Source organism: Lithobates pipiens, unplaced genomic scaffold (assembly GCF_037356315.1).
Source record: "Lithobates pipiens isolate NorthernLeopardFrog02 unplaced genomic scaffold, aLitPip1_a1.2 Scaffold_30, whole genome shotgun sequence".
Classification (NCBI taxonomy): domain Eukaryota; kingdom Metazoa; phylum Chordata; class Amphibia; order Anura; family Ranidae; genus Lithobates; species Lithobates pipiens.
Genome location: NW_027507791.1, coordinates 132,524,159 through 132,542,488, shown reverse-complemented (window position 1 = coordinate 132,542,488; position 18,330 = coordinate 132,524,159). Strand labels below are relative to the sequence as shown.

Genomic DNA, 18,330 nt, shown 5'->3' with positions numbered 1-18,330 from the left:
TTTTATTTTTTTTAATCAATGAATGAATGAATTGTCGGCTAATACAGAGAACACTCATTGAGTGTTCTCTGTATTACGGAGACCCAACAATTTAGCCGCAAGTGATTTTAAAAGACTTTTTTTCCTGCACAAATGACACTTTGTGCAGCGACAGTTCTAAGCACCAGAAACATGCGCCCCTTCACAGGCATACTATAGATACCCCCCAGCTACGAAATTTAAAGGAATATTACACTTTTATTGTTTCACTTTAATCATTATTAAAATCACTGCTCCTGAAAAAACGGCCGTTTTTAAAACTTTTTTTTGCATTGATCCATGTCCCCTGGGGCAGGACCCGGGTCCCCAAACACTTTTTAGGACAGTAACTTGCATATTACCCTTTAAAATGAGCACTTTAGATTGTGAACGTTCGAGTCCCATAGACTTTAATAGGGTTCTAAAGTTCACACGAAGTTTAGGTCTGTTCGCAGGTTCTGGTGCGAACCGAACAGGGGGGTGTTCGGCTCATCCCTACCCGGGATGTCTACTAGACTCTTGTTTCGACAGATTTAAAGGTTTGGTATTACTAAGAATTAGAGGCCTACAATATAAAATGCCAAATTTCCATGCAAAAGAATTGTACCGCTTTGAGCATCAAAAATCTGAAATAATCATACCGCCAGGGAGGTTTAAAGAGGAACTGCAGTCTGTTCACATAATTTGTAATAAAAACATCTTTGCCATTCTAAAGCTTCCCTCCGCTTTGCATATTATTTTATATATGTATACTGGGATTCTGTACTTGCCAAATATTCTGCAGAAATCTCCCTCCACAGAGTCTGGCTGTAACCATTTTAACTTTGGGCAGCTAAAGCTGCAGCCTGTTCACTTCCTGGACTTAGACAGAGGCCACCTGCAGCTATCTTTGGCCCATTTATGGCTCATGGGTGAGAGCGAGAGCTGTGCATGATGTCATAAGCCTAGGCTTTTTACCAGACAAGAAATGGGCTGTATAAGGTATTCACTGGCAGAAAAAAAAATGTTTTACTATCCAAAGTTAAAACAAGGGCAGAGGATTTAACCACTTGCCGACCGCCACACGACGATGTACGTCGACAGAATGGCACGGGCAGGCATATGGGCGTACATGTACGTCCCTGCCTTCCCGCGGGTGGGGGGCCCGATCCGGATTCCGTGCAGGAGCGATCCGGGATGAGGGGGCGGCCATTCATTCATGGCCACCCCCTCGCGATCGCTCCTGACGAATTAATGGGCAGCATTACATCACTTCCTCTCCTGTAATGTAAACACAGGCAGAGGAAGTGATGTAATCTCTCCTCGTGTCGGTCTTTTTCGTTCCGGCACCGAGGAGAGAGGATCTGTGAGTTGCACCAACACACTACACTAACAGTAGAACACGCCAGGCACACTTTCACCCCCCCTTCACCCCCCGATCACCCCCCCAATCACCCCTGCACCCCCAGTCACAGTGACACCAATTGCATTTTTTTTATTTTTTATTATTGCATTGGTGTCATTTGTGACTGCAATAACTGTTAGGGCAGTTAGGGTTAGCCCCCTTTAGCTCTAGGGTACCCCCCTAACCCCCTCAATAAAGGTTTAACCCCATGATCACCCCCCGTCGCCAGTGTCACTAATAAGCGATCGTTTTTCTGATCGCTGTATTAGTGTCACAGGTGACGCTAGTTAGGCAGGTAGGTATTTAGGTTCGCCGCAGCTTTTTATAGCGTCAGGGACCCCCATATACTACCGCATAAAGCCCCCTGATTGCCCCCTAGTTAACCCTTTCACCAGTGATCACCATATAACTGTTACAGGTGACGCTGGTTGGTTAGTTATTTTTTTATAGTTTCAGGGCACCCGCCATTTATTACCTAATAAAGGTTTAACCCCCTGATCACCCGGCGGGTGATATAAGTTTGAGCGTCAGATAAGGTCTGCGTCGCCCCAGGCAGGGTCAGGTTAGTGCCAGTACCGCTAACACCCACGCGCAAAGCATACACCCCCCTTAGTAATATAGTATCTGATCAGATCTATATTAGCGTTGCCAGCATTTTAGGTTTCCCAAAACGCATTGTTAGCGGGATCAGCCCAGATACCTGCTAGCACCTGCGTTTAGCCCCTCCGCCAAGCCCAGCCCAGCCCACCCAAGTGCAGTATCGATCGATCACTGTCACTTACAAAACACAACACACATAACTGCAGCGTTCGCAGAGTCAGGCCTGATCCCTGCGATCGCTAACAGTTTTTTTTTTGTAGCGTTTTGATACAGTCGCTGACAGCCTAGGTGCTTTTTTACCTGTGAGTCTCACTAGTGTACCCCTAAATTTAGAGCCCAAAATGGCAAAGCGAAGGTACACTAGTGAAGAGGCCTACATGTTTCTGAGCATGACAGATAGTGAAGAGGACGTCACTCATCTGTCAGATTCAGGCTCAGAATACGATCCTGTAGAGGACAGCGACTCCATGACAGATAGCTCTGGCGACGGAGATGAGGTCCCTGTTAAGGGCAGGTGTACCCGATCCCGAATGTTTTCTGTTGTTTAGGTGGAGGAACCGCAGGTCCCTCATATGGAGCAGAGACGTACTAGAGCCACTCATCCTTCTGGTGAACTGGCAAGCACCAGCGGCCTTGTACACCCTGGACGTACATCCAGCACTGCAGTAGCACGTGGTGACGTGGCGAGTCCCATAAGTGCAGTTCAAGCTGGCGAGGTGGCAAGCACAAGTAGTGTCCCGCTGCCACCAAGATGAAGACAAAGACAGGACCGTCGTACCCATAGTGCCCTTCCTGCAGAATTCGCCAATCCTGATTGGGTGCCCACCACTTCTGCAGAACCCGTACTTCCCCCATTCACTGGCCAACCTGGCATTAACGTGGAAACAGTTGATTTTACGACACTTGATTTTTACTCACTGTTTTTCACCGAAGATCTCTATAGATCTATTGTGGACCAAAGCAATTTGTACGCTGGTCAACACATCGCCACTGTTCCCCAGTCCGCCCTTGCCAGACAATGGAAACCAATTACAGTTTCCGAATTTAAGATCTTTCTGGGCCTCTCCCTCAACATGGGCATAACCAAAAAGAGTGAGTTGCGGTCATATTGGTCCACTGACCCAATTCACCATATGCGCGTGTTCTCTGCTTCCATGTCCAGGGCACGATACGAGCAGATTTTGCGGTTCATGCACTTCAGCGACAATGAACTCTGTCGTCCTCGTGGAGACCCTGAATACGATCGGCTCTACAAAATTCGGCCCCTCATAAACCACTTCAACCAACGTTTTGCAGACTTGTTTACTCCCCATCAAGTTGTCTGCGTTGATGAGTCCCTGATTAAGTTTTCTGGTCGCTTGTCATTCAAACAATACGTTCCCAATAAGCTTTCCAGATACGGGGTCAAGATGTATAAACTCTGTGACAGGGCCACAGGCTATACACGTAGTTTTATGGTTTATGAGGGTAAAGATAGTCACGTAGACCCGGAGAACTGCCCTGACTACATAGGAAGCGCTGGCAAGATAGTGTGGGACATGGTGTCACCCTTATTCGGAAAGGGGTACCATTTATATGTGGACAATTATTACACAAGCGTGCCACTGTTTAGTCACTTGTTTGATCAGCAGATTGGAGCATGTGGCACCGTGCGACCTAATCGCCGGGGCTTTCCCCAGGGGCTTGTAGATTCCCGTCTTAGGCTGGGGGAGAGAGCCTGCTTGCGGAGTAATAATTTGCTCGCTATGAAGTGGAGGGATAATAAGAATGTTTTTGTTCTTACCTCCCTTCATGCAGACACGACGGTCCAAATTCCTACGGCGACTGGTGTTGTGGAGAAACCCCTCTGTGTCCACAAATATAACCAAAATATGGGAGGGGTGGACCTCAATGACCAGTTGTTGGCGCCATATCTAGTTGCCCGTAAGGCCAGACGCTGGTACAAAAAAGTGTCTGTTTATTTATTCCAATTGGCTATGCTGAATGCTTATGTGCTACACAAAGCTTCAGGATGGACTGGATCCTTCCTTAAATTCCAGGAGGATATCGTCAGAGCCCTTCTGTATCCAGGCGGTGCTCCACCTCACCTTCCCCAACCAGATGCAGTAAGCCGGCGGCATGAGAGGCATTATTCTTATGACATCCCGAGTACCCCTACCCAACGAGCCCCCCAAAGAAAATGTCGTGTCTGCAGAAAGCGCGGATATAGGCGTGACACCCGTCAATATTGTCCCCGCTGTCCTGACAATCCTGGTCTTTGCATTGGTGAATGTTTTGAACGCTCCCATTCACTAGTTGAGTATTAGCGTAGGGTACAGCATTGCACAGGCTAGGCACACGTTCACAGGGTCTCCCAAGATGCCATCGCATTTTGAGAGACCCAAACCACTGGAAACGTTACAACAGAAGTGTTAAAGTTACATAAAAAAGTGTTTAAAAAAAAAAAAGTAAAAAAACAAAAAATAAAAAAAACAAAAATAGTTGTCGTTTTATTGTTCTCTCTCTCTCTATTCTCTCTCTATTGTTCTGCTCCTTTGTACTGTATTCTATTCTGCAATGTTTTATTGTTAACCATTTTTTGTTTTCAGGTACGCCATTCAGCTGTAGCGTGGATTTATTTATCTTGACAGCAACAGCGTTTGCTCCCACGATACATAAAGTCGCGACTCCAGCACTGTCGGAGGTGATTTCACCACCACAGTTAAAAAAGAGCATAGTACTACCCGGAAAAAGAATGATGGTAACCTGTATAAATGTATTTTGTTAATTTTCTCAATAAAAACATGTTTAAAAAAAAAAAAAAAAGAGCATATATGCCGAAGCATGGGGGCATAAGGGGTGGAGGAGCGATTTGCTCCTACCTTTTGCGGGAGGATGCCCCCATGCTTCGGCATATATATATTTTAGGCACAGATTGTGTTAAATGTGTTATTTTTTGCTATTTTTTTTTTTTTGTATTTGCTTTGCAGGTATGGTAAGTCCTACTGTTATACTGTAATGTTACTTTGTTTTATTGTTAACCATCATTTGCTTAGCAGGTACGCCATTCTGCTGCAGCGCGGATTTATTTATCTTGACAGCAACAGCGTTTTGCTCCCACGATACATAAAGCCGTGACTCCAGCACTGTCGGAGGTGATTTCACCACCACAGTTAAAAAAGAGCATATATGCCGAAGCATGGGGGCAGAAGGGGTGGAGGAGCGATTTGCTCCTACCTTTTGCGGGAGGATGCCCCCATGCTTCTGCATATATAAATGGTGCATGTATGCACCATTAGAAGTGGGTGGATGAAGGGAGGTATTCTAATGGTGGGCATACCCACCATTTTAATCTGTAGGGCCTTTGCTTTAAAAAAAAATACTTCATGTTTCGGGGTTCAAAGTAATTTTCTTGCAAAAAATTTTTTTTTCATGTAAACAAAAAGTGTCAGAAAGGGATTTTTCTTCAAGTGGTTAGAAGAGTGGGTGATGTGTGACATAAGCTTCTAAATGTTGTGCATAAAATGCCAGGACAGTTCAAAACCTCCCCAAATGACCCCATTTTAGAAAGTAGACACCCCAAGCTATTTGCTGAGAGGCATGTCGAGTCCATGGAATATTTTATATTTTGACAAAAGTTGCGGAAAAAATACATTATTATTATTTTTTTATTTTTTTTTGCACAAAGTTGTCATTAAATGATATATTGCTCAAACATGCCATGGTTATATGTGAAATTACACCCCAAAATACATTCTGTTGCTTCTCCTGAGTACGGGGATACCACAAGTGTGAGACCCCATTTGGGAGCCTAACCGCGTACGGTACCCCAAAATCCAAGCACCACCTTCAGGCTTTCTAAGGGTGCAAATTTTTGATTTCATTCCTCACTGCCTATCACAGTTTCGGAGGCCATGGAATGCCCAGATAGCACAAAATCCCCCCAAGTGACCCCATTTTGGAAAGGAGACACCCCAAGCTATTTGCCGAGAGGCATGGTGAGTATTTTGCAGACCTTCATTTTTGTCACAAAGTTTTGAAATTTGAAAAAAAGAAAAAAAAATATACATTATTTTTTTTTTCATAATTTTCAAAAACAAATGAGAGCTGCAAAATACTCACCATACCTCTCGGCAAATAGCTTGGGGTGTCTACTTTCCAAAATGGGGTCATTTGGGTGGGGTTTGTGCCATCTTGGCATTTTATGGCCTTCAAAACTGCGATAGGTAGTGAGGAGTGAAATCAAAAATTTACACCCTTAGAAATCCTTACGGCGGTGCTTGGTTTTCGGGGCCCCGTACGCGGCTAGGCTCCCAAAAAATCCCACACATGTGGTATCTCCGTACTCAGGAGAAGCAGCAGAATTTATTTTGGGGTGTCATTTCACATATGCCCATGGCATGTGTGAGCAATATATCATTTAGTGACAACTTTGTGAAAAAAAAAAAAAATATATAAAAGTTTGTAATTTTCCCGCAACTTGTGGCAAAATATAAAATATTCCATGGACTCAACATGCCTCTCAGCAAATAGCTTGGGGTGTCTACTTTCTAAAATGGGGTCATTTGTGGGGGTTTTGTGCCATCTTGGCATTTTATGGCCTTCAAAACTGCGATAGGTAGTGAGGAGTGAAATCAAAAATTTACACCCTTAGAAATCCTGAAGGCGGTGCTTGGTTTGCGGGGCCCCGTACGCGGCTAGGCTCCCAAAAAGTCCCACACATGTGGTATCCCCGTACTCAGGAGAAGCAGTAGAATTTATTTTGGGGTGTAATTTCACATATGCCCATAGCATGTGTGAGCAATATATCATTTAGTGACAACTTTGTGAAAAATAAATAAAGTTTGTAATATTCCCGCAACTTGTGGCAAAATATAAAATATTCCATGGACTCAATATGCCTCTCAGCAAATAGCTTGGGGTGTCTACTTTCTAAAATGGGGTCATTTGTGGGGGTTTTGTGCCATCTTGGCATTTTATGGCCTTCAAAACTGTAATAGGTGGTGAGGAGTGAAATCAAAAATTTACGCCCTTAGAAAGCCTGAAGGCGGTTCTTGGCTTTTGGGGCCCCATACGCAGCTAGGCTCCCTAAAAATCCCACACATGTGGTATCCCCGTACTCAGGAGAAGCAGCAGAATGTATTTTGGGGTACAATTCCACATATAACCATGGCATGTGTGAGCAATATATCATTTAGTGACAACTTTGTGTAAAAAAAATAAAAATAAAAATTGCTTGAGGCAAAAAAATAAAATATTCAATGGGCTCAACATGCCTCTTATCAATTTCCTTAGGGTGTCTACTTTCCAAAATGGGGTCATTTGGGGGGTTTGTACTGCCCTGCCATTTTAGCACCTCAAGAAATGAGATAGGCAGTCATAAACTAAAAGCTGCGTAAATTCCAGAAAATGTACCTTAGTTTGTAGATGTGACAACTTTTGCGCAAACCAATAAATATACAGTTATTGACTTTTTTTTTTACCAAAGACATGTGGCTGAATACATTTTGGCCTAAATGTATGACTAAAATTGAGTTTATTGGATTTTTCTAATAACAAAAAGTAGAAAATATCATTTTTTTTCAAAATTTACAGTCTTATATCGCAAAAAAATAAAAATCGCAGAGTCAGTCAAATACCTTTAAAAGAAAGCTCTATTTGTGGGAAAAAAAAGGACGCAAATTTTGTTTGGGTACAACATTGCATGACCGCGCAATTACCAGTTAAAGCAGCGCAGTGCCAAATTGTAAAAAGACCTCTGGTCATTGACCAGCAAAATGGTCCGGTCTGAAAGTGGTTAATAGATGAAAAAATGACTGAAGTTCTGCTTTAAGTAGGGTAGAGACCGCGCTGGACTGACTCAATTGATCATGAGTAGATGGTTGGGTGATGATAGTAGTAGGGTGGAAGAGTTCCCCACTACAGTTTGAAAAAGATGGTGAGCACTTTTTTTTTTGTTTTAAGGGAGTGGGCTTCTGCCTATGGGTACGGCCTTAAAGGTTATTTCCCATATTAATAGAGGGGGGAGGAGAGGAAGGAGTGCCCTATAATCAATGAAAGTTCAGAACATGGTTAGGCCAACGCTTTTGAGGGAAAAGACTCCCCCTTCTTCAGGACTGTCAGGGGAAAAAAAAGGACACAGAACTATATATATTTTATATATATATATATATATATATATATATATATATATATGGGCTGTGGAAATTAAAGAATAATTCCTTGATTAATTGATTATTTTTTTGATCAATCAAAATTCTTTTGATCGGTACTCGCCTCTCTGCTGGCTTCCAGGCCTTCAGGGAGTCCCGCTGGAGATCCAGTGACATCACAGACATCTACATCACTGGACTCCTCCCCCCTTCCTCAAGTGCCTCCTTCTGCTAACGAAGGGAAGGGGTGAGGAGTCCAGTGACGTTGAATTTCTGATTGAACGTAATGCGTATGGGGAGGAGCTAGGCATGACGTCACCCGCTGCTGCCCTATGGAACTTACACGATTGTCAGCTTTACATGCTGTGTTTTTATCATCTTTATGTGAGTAGTCTGTGTTTGAACACAAAAATTAATTATACTTAAGCGGTGAGCACTTAGATCTTTTCTTTCTACCCATGACCTGGCGTCCTTGCTGAGATCTAAGGAGACGTGAGAGAAGTTTATGGTCCGTGTCAGTCAGTGATTAGTTAGACCGGAGGTGGAGGGATTGTCACGCTACTGTGGGAAAAAAAATTACTTACGTCAGTACTACAGTTTGAATTTAAAACGTATTTGTGTGAACTGTGAAGTTAAAGCGGGAGTCCGCCGGGACTCCGCGTTTTTTTTTTTTTAAAAGCCAGCAGCTACAAATACTGCAGCTGCTGACTTTTAAAATAGTGACACTTACCTGTCCAGCGTGCCCGCGATGTAGGCACCCGAAGCCGATCTCTAGATCGTCTCTCGGGTCCTGCCGCCGCCATCTTAGGTATGGGAATCAGGAAATGGAGCCTTTCGGCTTAATTTCCCAGTTCCCTACTGCGCATGCGCGAGTTGCGCTGCGAAATAAGGACGGTCCCCGCTGCCTCTGGGATCTGTGTGTTTCCCAGCAGGCAGCGGGGCACTTGTGGAAAGGGGCGGGCACTTGCGGAAAGGGGCGTAATCTACGCCCCTTTCCGCAGAGAGCTATCCCGGAAGTGGGTGCAGATACCTGAACTGTACAGGTATCTTCACCCCCCTCCCCCTGAAAGGTGCCAATTGTGGCGCCGGAGGGGGGGAGGGTTCCGATGAGCGGAAGGTCCACTTTAGGGTGGACCTCTGCTTTAAGTCATGGATTGTGGAAACGAACTAGTGTTGGGTGATTGTATATAGTGTTTACCACTAACTAACGCAGAGTTGCAATGCAAGGAGATCAGCTAAAAGTAGTTGGATCAGCAAGTGCATTATAATTTATTGAAATTAGTCGATTAAAAAAACAAAAAAACGATTAATCAAACATGAAACTTTTAATCAGTAACAGCCCATATAATATATATATATATATATATATATATATATATATATATATATATATATATATATATATATATATATATATATGGACTTGTTGGTTGGATGATAACACCATGGCAACTGATGCAGTAACCAATTCCTATATTAACATTATGGTTATATAGTATGGTAGTATACTGACCCAATTACTCTCATGGCACATTATCTTGCCATTAGAATATTGAGCACAGATTCTCCTGAACTAAACCTCTTCCCACATTGGGGTATAGATAAGTAAGATTGTTTATGTTGTATGGTCTGCCCTGCTGCTGCATCAGTAGCAATTTGTTTTTGTTATATGATGTGTCCTGTTGCTGCATCAGAGATTCTGCCTCTACATGGGTAATTTTGTATGCTAAGAAAACTCAAAAAAGATTTTGCAAAAAAAATATCGAATGAGTTTACTTAAATTTGAATGCATTATTTCTTTAGAATTGCCAAACTATATATACTCCTGGAGTAAATATTCGATAACATGTTTATTATTTATGGTATTAAGGTTTGAACATGCACTACAGACACATATTTAGCCGTTGCGATATAAATTCAATTTAGTTTTAGTCCTTAGTCACCTGAATTGTTTTTGTTTTAGTCGTTTTTTAGTAGACTAAAATAGTATTAAAGTGGTTGTAAACCCTTACAGACTACTTTTTGCTACAGGTAAGCCTATAATAAGGCTTATCTGTAGCTACCCAGGATATCTCCTAAACCGTGCAGGTATTTGCATGTGCCGATGTCATCAGCACATGCAAACCGAAGCAATGGCACATATGTGCCATTTGCTTCAGTGAGCATGGCGTTACCGTGAGTAGTGTGCCGTGATGTCATCGTGGTTCTGGTCAATCACAATGCCGGAGCCACGATACCTGGAAAAAAACCCCGGGAGTGCTGTCGCCGGCCGGTGCTGTGTACGGGCTATGAATACTAACTCATTATGCCTTTGTCTTGCAGTTTGTTTTTCGAAGTGGGTTTACAACCACTTTAATTCAGTCAACTAAAATATTTTACTTGACAAAATTAACACTGGAATATACTCCCGTAAAAACTGATTTTGTCCAGCTCAGTAGTTTGTTTTACCACCAGAAGTCTTTACCCCCTTCACGACCAGACCATTTTGTGCTATTCGGAGGCCCTAAAATGCCAAAACAGTATGAACACCCCCAAAATCCCTCAGACATCAAGGTGCAGGGCCCTCAAGGGTCTGGAGGCAGGGCTCGCAAAGGTCTGGGGGCAGGTTTTGAAGAGGTCAGCAGATGGGCCTCTCAGCGCTCCTACTCCAATCTCAGCTCTGAGCATACAGGCTGGATGGGGCGGGGTCAGAGCCACAGTGGAGCTCCCAGCCCCGCCCTGCTGGCTGGGAAATATAGTAATGTTTTTTCTGTGCTCAGCGGGGTTATCAGGGGATCCCAATTTTCGGGCAGCGTGGGCTCAAGGGGCAGCAACTTTGGCGGGCCCCCCGACCATGACAAGGCCCAGGGCAGCTGCCCCTTTTGCCCTGTGTTAAAGATGGGTGGCCCTACTACCTGTGTATTCAACTCTAATAAATCCCTGTTTAGGTGCCTTACAAGTAGTAAATCATCCTAACTCAGATTTTAGAGATCTGTCCCCACCATCAGTGTGTGCAGGTACTGCATCTGTTAGATCCAGGAGTTGCTGAGAGCAAAGCTGTCCCTTGTAAAAACAGAAGGCTCCTGTGTTTACAAGCAGCAGTGAGTAGGAGTGGAGAATGATGGCCGGAAGCAGTGCAGTGGAGGGCCACATGACAAGGCCTTGTGTTTGACATATGTGAACTAGAGTGTAAAAGCTTTCCAGCTGCTCTCTTTTTGCAGATGGCTAAGTGGGAGGGGCTACCTATTATAAATCACATTATCTGTCTCACAGTTGTAATAAGACAAGTCGGGGTGGGAAACGCATGGCGCCAATCACATGGCCAGGAAATTACATATAGTGGATTTTAGGCACTAGAAATGAGATTGGATTATATATGAGTTTGGAGGACTCCAAAACTCAGAATACCTGCTTTTTTTTGTACTCCAGTGAGCTGGGGGCCTGGTTAATCCCCCCAGCTTCAATGGGCTGTGGGGCAGGAAAGGATTCACCCCACAACTGATTGGAACGGTGTTGGATTTATAAGGGGGCAAAAAGGGACAACTGCCTCAGGAGGAGGTAATTAGTAAGAGGCATGGCAAGTTTTTGGAAGTTGTAACCCCCCCCCCCCCCCACACACAATTCTTTGATGAAAAATAAATAAAATTGTTTTTTTTACTTCACAAAAACTTCACATTAACAAGTTAATTCTCACACACGGCATAGGCATACTTGCAATTAAACCCAAAACACATTCTGCTACTCCTGAGTATGCCGATACCGTGTGAAACTATTTCACAGCCTAGTCAAGGGGGGGTATTCCTGCGCCAACTCAAATGGCTATAAAGCATGTACTGCTGCCTGCACATGAGGGAAATGTCCGAACCCAATGTGATAGAGGTAAAAAAAAAGTAGTGGTGCGCTATACGTATACAATAAAGTGGAAATGTGCAGAATCCTAATAGGCCAGTATTAAAGATCCGTGCTGGCCGTAACCAAACAACAACGTGACACTTGCTAATGGTGGACAAGTAATAACGTCATTAAGTATGATAATAGCAAAATTTCTATTAGGGAACAAATATCCCAAAATCAGTAGCTGGCAATTACTAGACTCAAAATTGTGTGGAAAAAACACAGCACTGGTAAATCAGAAAGATCAGAGAGCGATGTGCAAAAAAAATTATAAGTAATGCAGTGTTAGCAACTAACAAAGTTGCAATACGTGAACTAAAGTGCATATATCCCAAGTGAAAATAAATTATAAAACAGATTTAAAAATAAGTAGCGGGTAGTGCAAACAATTCATGCATAAAAAATAAATAAGTCCATAAAAACATATCACAGTGTCCATAGAATTCTTCCTTCTGTAAACAATATGTGGAATGTAAACATATAGTGACACTTGAAAAAATAAAGTGCAAGTTCTGGAAATCAAACTTCAATAAGGTGCTGCTAGTGGTAGGTGGTTTGGGAATTCCTCTGTGCTGGTTAGATATATGGGTGTCCCCTTACCTTACTGCTGTAAGGTAACAGCATATAACTTTATGGGTCCTTGGTGACTGTCTTAGTGTGGGATGGTAGCCCCAGGATCTTGTTGTTACAGGTATCCTGCCTATAATCGGTGTAAGCTTCCCCCTTAAGTGGTAATCTTTGGGAAATCCGGGATGGAAGGGTCTCACCAATAGGCCATATGCAGAGATTAAGCCCAGGAAGGTTGCCCCATAGTGTAGTATATTAAACCAGTATTTATTCAATAAAAGATAACATAAGACAGGTACTCACATAGAAACAAATAAGCAAAAGGTAGTGTAAAATTGAGCAGCGAGCTCGATGGCGTCACTTCCGGTATCACAGTGCCCATTTTTTTTGGTCATTCTGAGAGGACGTCATATGATGGCCTCTCAGAACGAGAGGCCAGCGAGCGCGAGGTGATTCAAATTGTGCATGCTTGTGCGATAGAGCCAAACAACGGCATTTAAAACGCTCCATAGGCGACGTTTTATAAGCTTTCAGGTTACCAGTTTAAAGTTACAAAGGAGGTCTGGTTCTCAAATTATTGCTCTCGCTCTGACATTCTCAGCAGTACCTCACGTGTGGTGCGATCACCGTTTATGTATGTGTATGGGACCAGCGCGCATGCGGGTGGGAAGCTGTTATGACAGTCATTAAAAGACACAAAATTAAAACAATGGCCTTGATTTGACAGAGCTCAAGTCTTTTAGGACACATGGGTATATGCCATCCAGTACAGGTGCTGTATTCTGTATAAAAATGTGGCCATGTTAGATATATACTTAATCTGTGTATCATCTTTTAGAATTTACCAAAAAATTGGGAGATCTATCTTTAGCTCTATCTCGGGATTTTTTCCCCAAAAATTGCATTTGAAAAACTACTGTGCAAATGCCACGTGACATAAAAAATGCAACTGTTTTATGCTCTAGGGCCTCTGCTAGAATATATATCTAAAAATGTTTGGGAGTGCCAAGTAAAATTTCAAGTAAGAAAATACAGATGTACATGTAGGAGAGACGTCAGAATAGGCATAGTCTTCAAGTGGTTAAAAAGGAAGCCTGTAGTGAGAATATGTAGGCTGTCATTTCTGACCACTCCTAAAAATGCAGACTGCCTTGCTGTCCCAATTCCATGGTTTAAATAATTCTGAGCCACTGAAATAGTCTTCAGGACCCCTAAAAACGACTTTAGTTGCTGCGTGATTGATTGTTCCAGGGCAATAATTCACAATGTATTTCAGTTATTGGTCAACCAGCAAATTCAAAAGAGATAACAATGGAAAAAAATAAAAAATCAGTGCCCCACAGCCTTTAGGAGAAAAACATCAGAACCCGGTCCTGCGCCTACTGCACACTCCATCTTTTCTATGGCTGGTCGGCACTCCTATAGATGGTTGGGAGCCACCATGAGTACCTACAATCCAAAGGAAGGGGGGCCGCTGCACAAGTATGCACTAGGAAGAAGATGCGGCTGAGACGTTTTTCTTGAAAAGATGCAGTGGCAAGCAGGTAAGCATCGTGAAGAGTTTGGGAGTGTGGATAAAGGCAAGTATGCCAGCTATGCATATATTGTATGCTGCACTCCCTTTTTAAAGGACAACTTCACTAAGAGTTAGAGAGACAGAAACCCAGCATTAACTTTACACAGATATAACAATCAGAAAATAACACAAGCCTAAACTCACTATTTAGCATTACTTTACTTCAAAATAAGTTAACTTTAAAAAAAATACTCATAGTTCAAGAGGACAATAACAGACAGCACATATTTTATAATAAATACTGAAGCTTTATTAACCTTTATATGGGGGAAGGGAGGGTTGCCATTAGTCATAGCACTGAATTCAGAATAAAAAATTAGTAACAGCCTGTTTAAACAGTTTACTTCACGTTGACTTCAAATAATCCAAAAAGGTGCATATCCTGGGAACTTCCATCCCCATTCCAATAAAAATGCAATGCTGTATATGTCCTGGAATACAAAGTGGAAAGAAGATCCTGGGCATGTCTTTTCACAAGTCAAGTCCCTGCTCAGTCTGCTCAAGGGCTGATCTGAATTTCTCCAGTTCAATTTGGAAAGCTTTCTGTTCCTCTAGAAACCGATTCCTGCGCTCTTCATCTTCCTCCCACTTTGCCTTGACAGTCTGCCGAAAGATTTCAGGTCAAGAATAAGGCAAACAGTAAGTATTTAAAAAATTCGAAGTGTTTGTTGGTATGACAGGTTACAAAAAAAAAAAATAAAAAAACAGGAGGAAAACAAGCCACAATGACAAATGTGTGTTCACAAAACCCTCAAAGTTTCTTCTTATGCCGCATTCACCCGACTGGACTTTCCGGCAGACTAGGTCTGACTAAATCAGTCCAGACATTCCGATCGTGTGTGGGCTAATCCGATCGTTTTTCCATTTAAAAAAATCAGACGGACCTATAAATAGAAGATGTTTCAAATCTGTCCGATGCACTCAATTCCTATCGGGAAAACCGTTAGTCTGTATGCTGATCCGACGGACCAGACACGACGCGAACGGACTTTCGAAAGGACTTCGTCCGTTCGTGAGTGGGCAAGTCCGCCGGGAAGACAGTCGGACCTAGTCTGCTGGAAAGACCATTCGTGTGTTCGTAGCATTACAGTTACTGTTCTGCTTGTCAATAAGTTCTGGGAAGATTGACTAGTAAAGCCAGTAAGACCAAAATATTACTTCATATGGTGCACCATTTGAAACTGAAGAAGAGGAACTGAAGCCCAATATAGGGTGGCTTTATATGCACTAGATTTCCAAATTATGCCTCAGCTATTTGATTAGACATTGCGGTTTTATCAACCCTACTTATCCAGGTAAGCATTGTCAATGAACAGAAAGTGTTAAGAAAATTCAAAAATTGTACAGTTGGCATTTCAACATGGGGACATCTGCTCCAGCAACATCTGTCCAATAGGGAATTTCACTTCATGTTGTGTCTCCAGGAAAGGCAGGTATAGGGAAACCTCTCTAAAATGACATAGACAGCAGCAGCAAAAACAAGTTTTGGATGTAAAGTTTTATTCTTTCTAGTTAAGTGCAGTTGGGTGGTGGGTATTCTGCTGGGTATTCATTACATCCAGGATTTTAGCAAGAGATCTTTTGCCATACTCAGAAAACCAAAGGTTTTTGCTGCCATATTGCTTTAGAAAATCTACCAAAATGACACGAGAGACAAAAACCCTATTCTATGCAGGAAAATATGGAGAATTCACCTTTTGGTCATTGACAATGATAGCTTGCCCAGCTCAGGCCAAAAGGGGTACAGTTTCTTAGTAAGCAAAATGTTAATATTTTCTTGTTGTAAACGGGCTTGCTTGCATATAGATTTAAGGGATGTAAAAAATTTACATCCACCTTGCCCCACTGATCTTGACTATTTATGGTACTCCCAGAGATCTGTAAATGAAGTCCTGTCTTCCACCGTGGCAGACAAATTTGTAGTGCTCAATGGAATAAAAGTGTGGCAATCACCACACCCATAGTCTATTGACACTTTCTCCAACTCTATAATTGAAAGCCCATACAGAGGTGCAGGCAGGGAGCTGGAGGAAGAGTTTGTAGGAACCGGATTTTGCACCAGCGATCCAGTGGTTGCAGGTGCAATGCTCCTGTGAAAAAATGTGCATTTGCGTCCTTTAAAAAAAAAAAAAAAAAGGTGCATTTATTAATTTTGTTTCTTTTTGATAAAAGGTGAACATGGCCTTTAAAAAAAGCCAGCACATCCTTCCCTAAAATTATCATACATAAAAGGCATTCTACAGTATAATCTAGGCTCTTCCATTGCCTCCATCCTACCAAGTCCAAGTTTCATTTTGGAAAGAAAACATCTTCAGGTTTTCATTTTTTCTGCATCCAGTTGTAGCAAACAATCTCTACTATTAAAGTATGTAATACAGAGATTTTCTCCACAATCTGTTCAATGCATTGACCAATTCATAGGAAATATTGTCACAAGCTAGTTACACCTGGAATTTTGATACTTCTTTGCATCTACTGTTAAACATATACCTGGACAAGCGCTTTCTGTTCTTTGGTCGTCAAACTAAATTGCTCAAGTTCCTTTAAAAGATTCTCTGTGGCAGTCTGAAAGGTAAATAAAAAGAAGTTTACCATTTTACACACACACATTATTGTCCACATTTTTAAGTGCCAAAACCCACTACAAAAAATATTTTAACATTTGAGGAATCCCTTGGTATGTAGATAGTTTACACTGGTGCTCTTCCATGAAAGCTCAAAGAAAGGGAATAATATGGGTAATATCTGTAAAACGTCTTGTCAAAGAGAAAGCAAAAAATAGTCGAAGGAAATAAAAATGCAAAATTCACTGTTGTGCAGAAAAAGCATTTCAAAGAAACGGACAGAAAATCGCTTCCTACCCCCCTATAGGTGCCACCACCCAAAATGGGTGAACAACATACCCAAGGGGCAAATGGTTAGAATTGCATGAAAAAATGATGGGAACCGATGGCAAAATCAAGCAGATTTCAGCTGCTGTGCAGAAAACTGCATACACGTTGCAGATTCCCGCGCAGAAAAAAAATCTGCATGATGTGGTGTGAACAGGGCACACAGGAAACCAATGTTTTGTTTTTTTTGAGCCCTTTCCTGTTGTAACACCCATGGAATGCATATTAACAATATGAAAAAAGGGATGCGACAAACATGGTGTGTTAAGGAATAGCATAAAAAAAAAAAAAAAAAAAAAAAAAAGATGCTAGAGAATTGATAGAATTGATAAACGTGCAAGGTCATTGGAGAGAGCAAGACAGAAGAAAATGGGTATCACTGGAAAAAAATAAATAAATTTATACTTTGGACATATTAACACTGTTTGGCTTGAATATTGATATTGTTTACTATGAATTACTAAGCATTTGTTTTTTTATTATTCTGAATATTTTAGTATTATGTATTGTTCTTTGAAAGCGTTTATATTATATTAATTATCTGCACGTATATTGGTTCATTATGGTTCATAAGAATAAAGAAATGTAAACTGTAGGAATTGGCTGCAATTGGAGGGATTGTTCTATGCAATATACCTAGTGGTATCCATACATGGTCATTGTGTAAGCCAGGGCTCGACAAACCCCAGGCGCCAGATCGCATTGGCGACTAGAATTTGTGATCTGGCGCCTGGGGCAGCACAGCGGGGGTATCCTGTCTCCTTCCACCCCCCCCTGGCGTGATCGTGTCGGGCCGCGCCGCCGCCGGCCGGTAATTGAGGCCGCGGCTTTGAGGCCTTCTGTGGTCCTATGTTTAGTTCTGTAATCTGGCGCCATCTAGTGGTGGCTGTTGGTATGACAGCCAGCGATGCTAATGAAGCTTTCACTGCCCACCCATCTCACCTTTACTTAGAATAAAAAAAAAAAAAAAAATGTGTGTGTGTGTGTGTGTATGTGTGTATGTGTGTATATATATATATATATATATATATATATATATATATGTGTATATATGTATGTGTGTGTGTTTAGGAGTTCTAACAACCTAGAGAATAAAATGGTGGTCGTTGCAATACTGTCTGTCACACCGTATTTGTGCAGCGGACTTACAAGCGCATTTTCGGGGAAAAAGTCTTATTTTTTTTAATTAAATATAACAGTAAAGTTGGCCCAATTTTTTTATATTGTGAAAAATAATGTTACACCGAATAAATTGATACCCAACATGTCACGCTTCAAAATTGCGTCCGC

The 18,330-nt window shown here is 42.1% G+C and overlaps 1 protein-coding gene across 2 annotated transcripts in view; it reads right to left on the bottom strand.

Moving 5' to 3' along the window:
* Positions 1-14,376: 14,376 nt before the first annotated feature.
* KNSTRN (kinetochore localized astrin (SPAG5) binding protein) overlaps positions 14,377-18,330 on the bottom strand; it is a 79,751-nt gene continuing 75,797 nt past the window's right edge. For both annotated transcript variants that reach the window (XM_077464880.1, XM_077464881.1), the window contains 2 exons: positions 16,640-16,714; positions 14,377-14,752 (listed from right to left, as the gene is read on the bottom strand). In XM_077464880.1, coding sequence (XP_077321006.1) covers positions 14,621-14,752; positions 16,640-16,714 — 207 coding nt within the window. In that variant the 3' untranslated portion in view covers positions 14,377-14,620. The remainder of the gene's footprint in view (positions 14,753-16,639; positions 16,715-18,330) is intronic.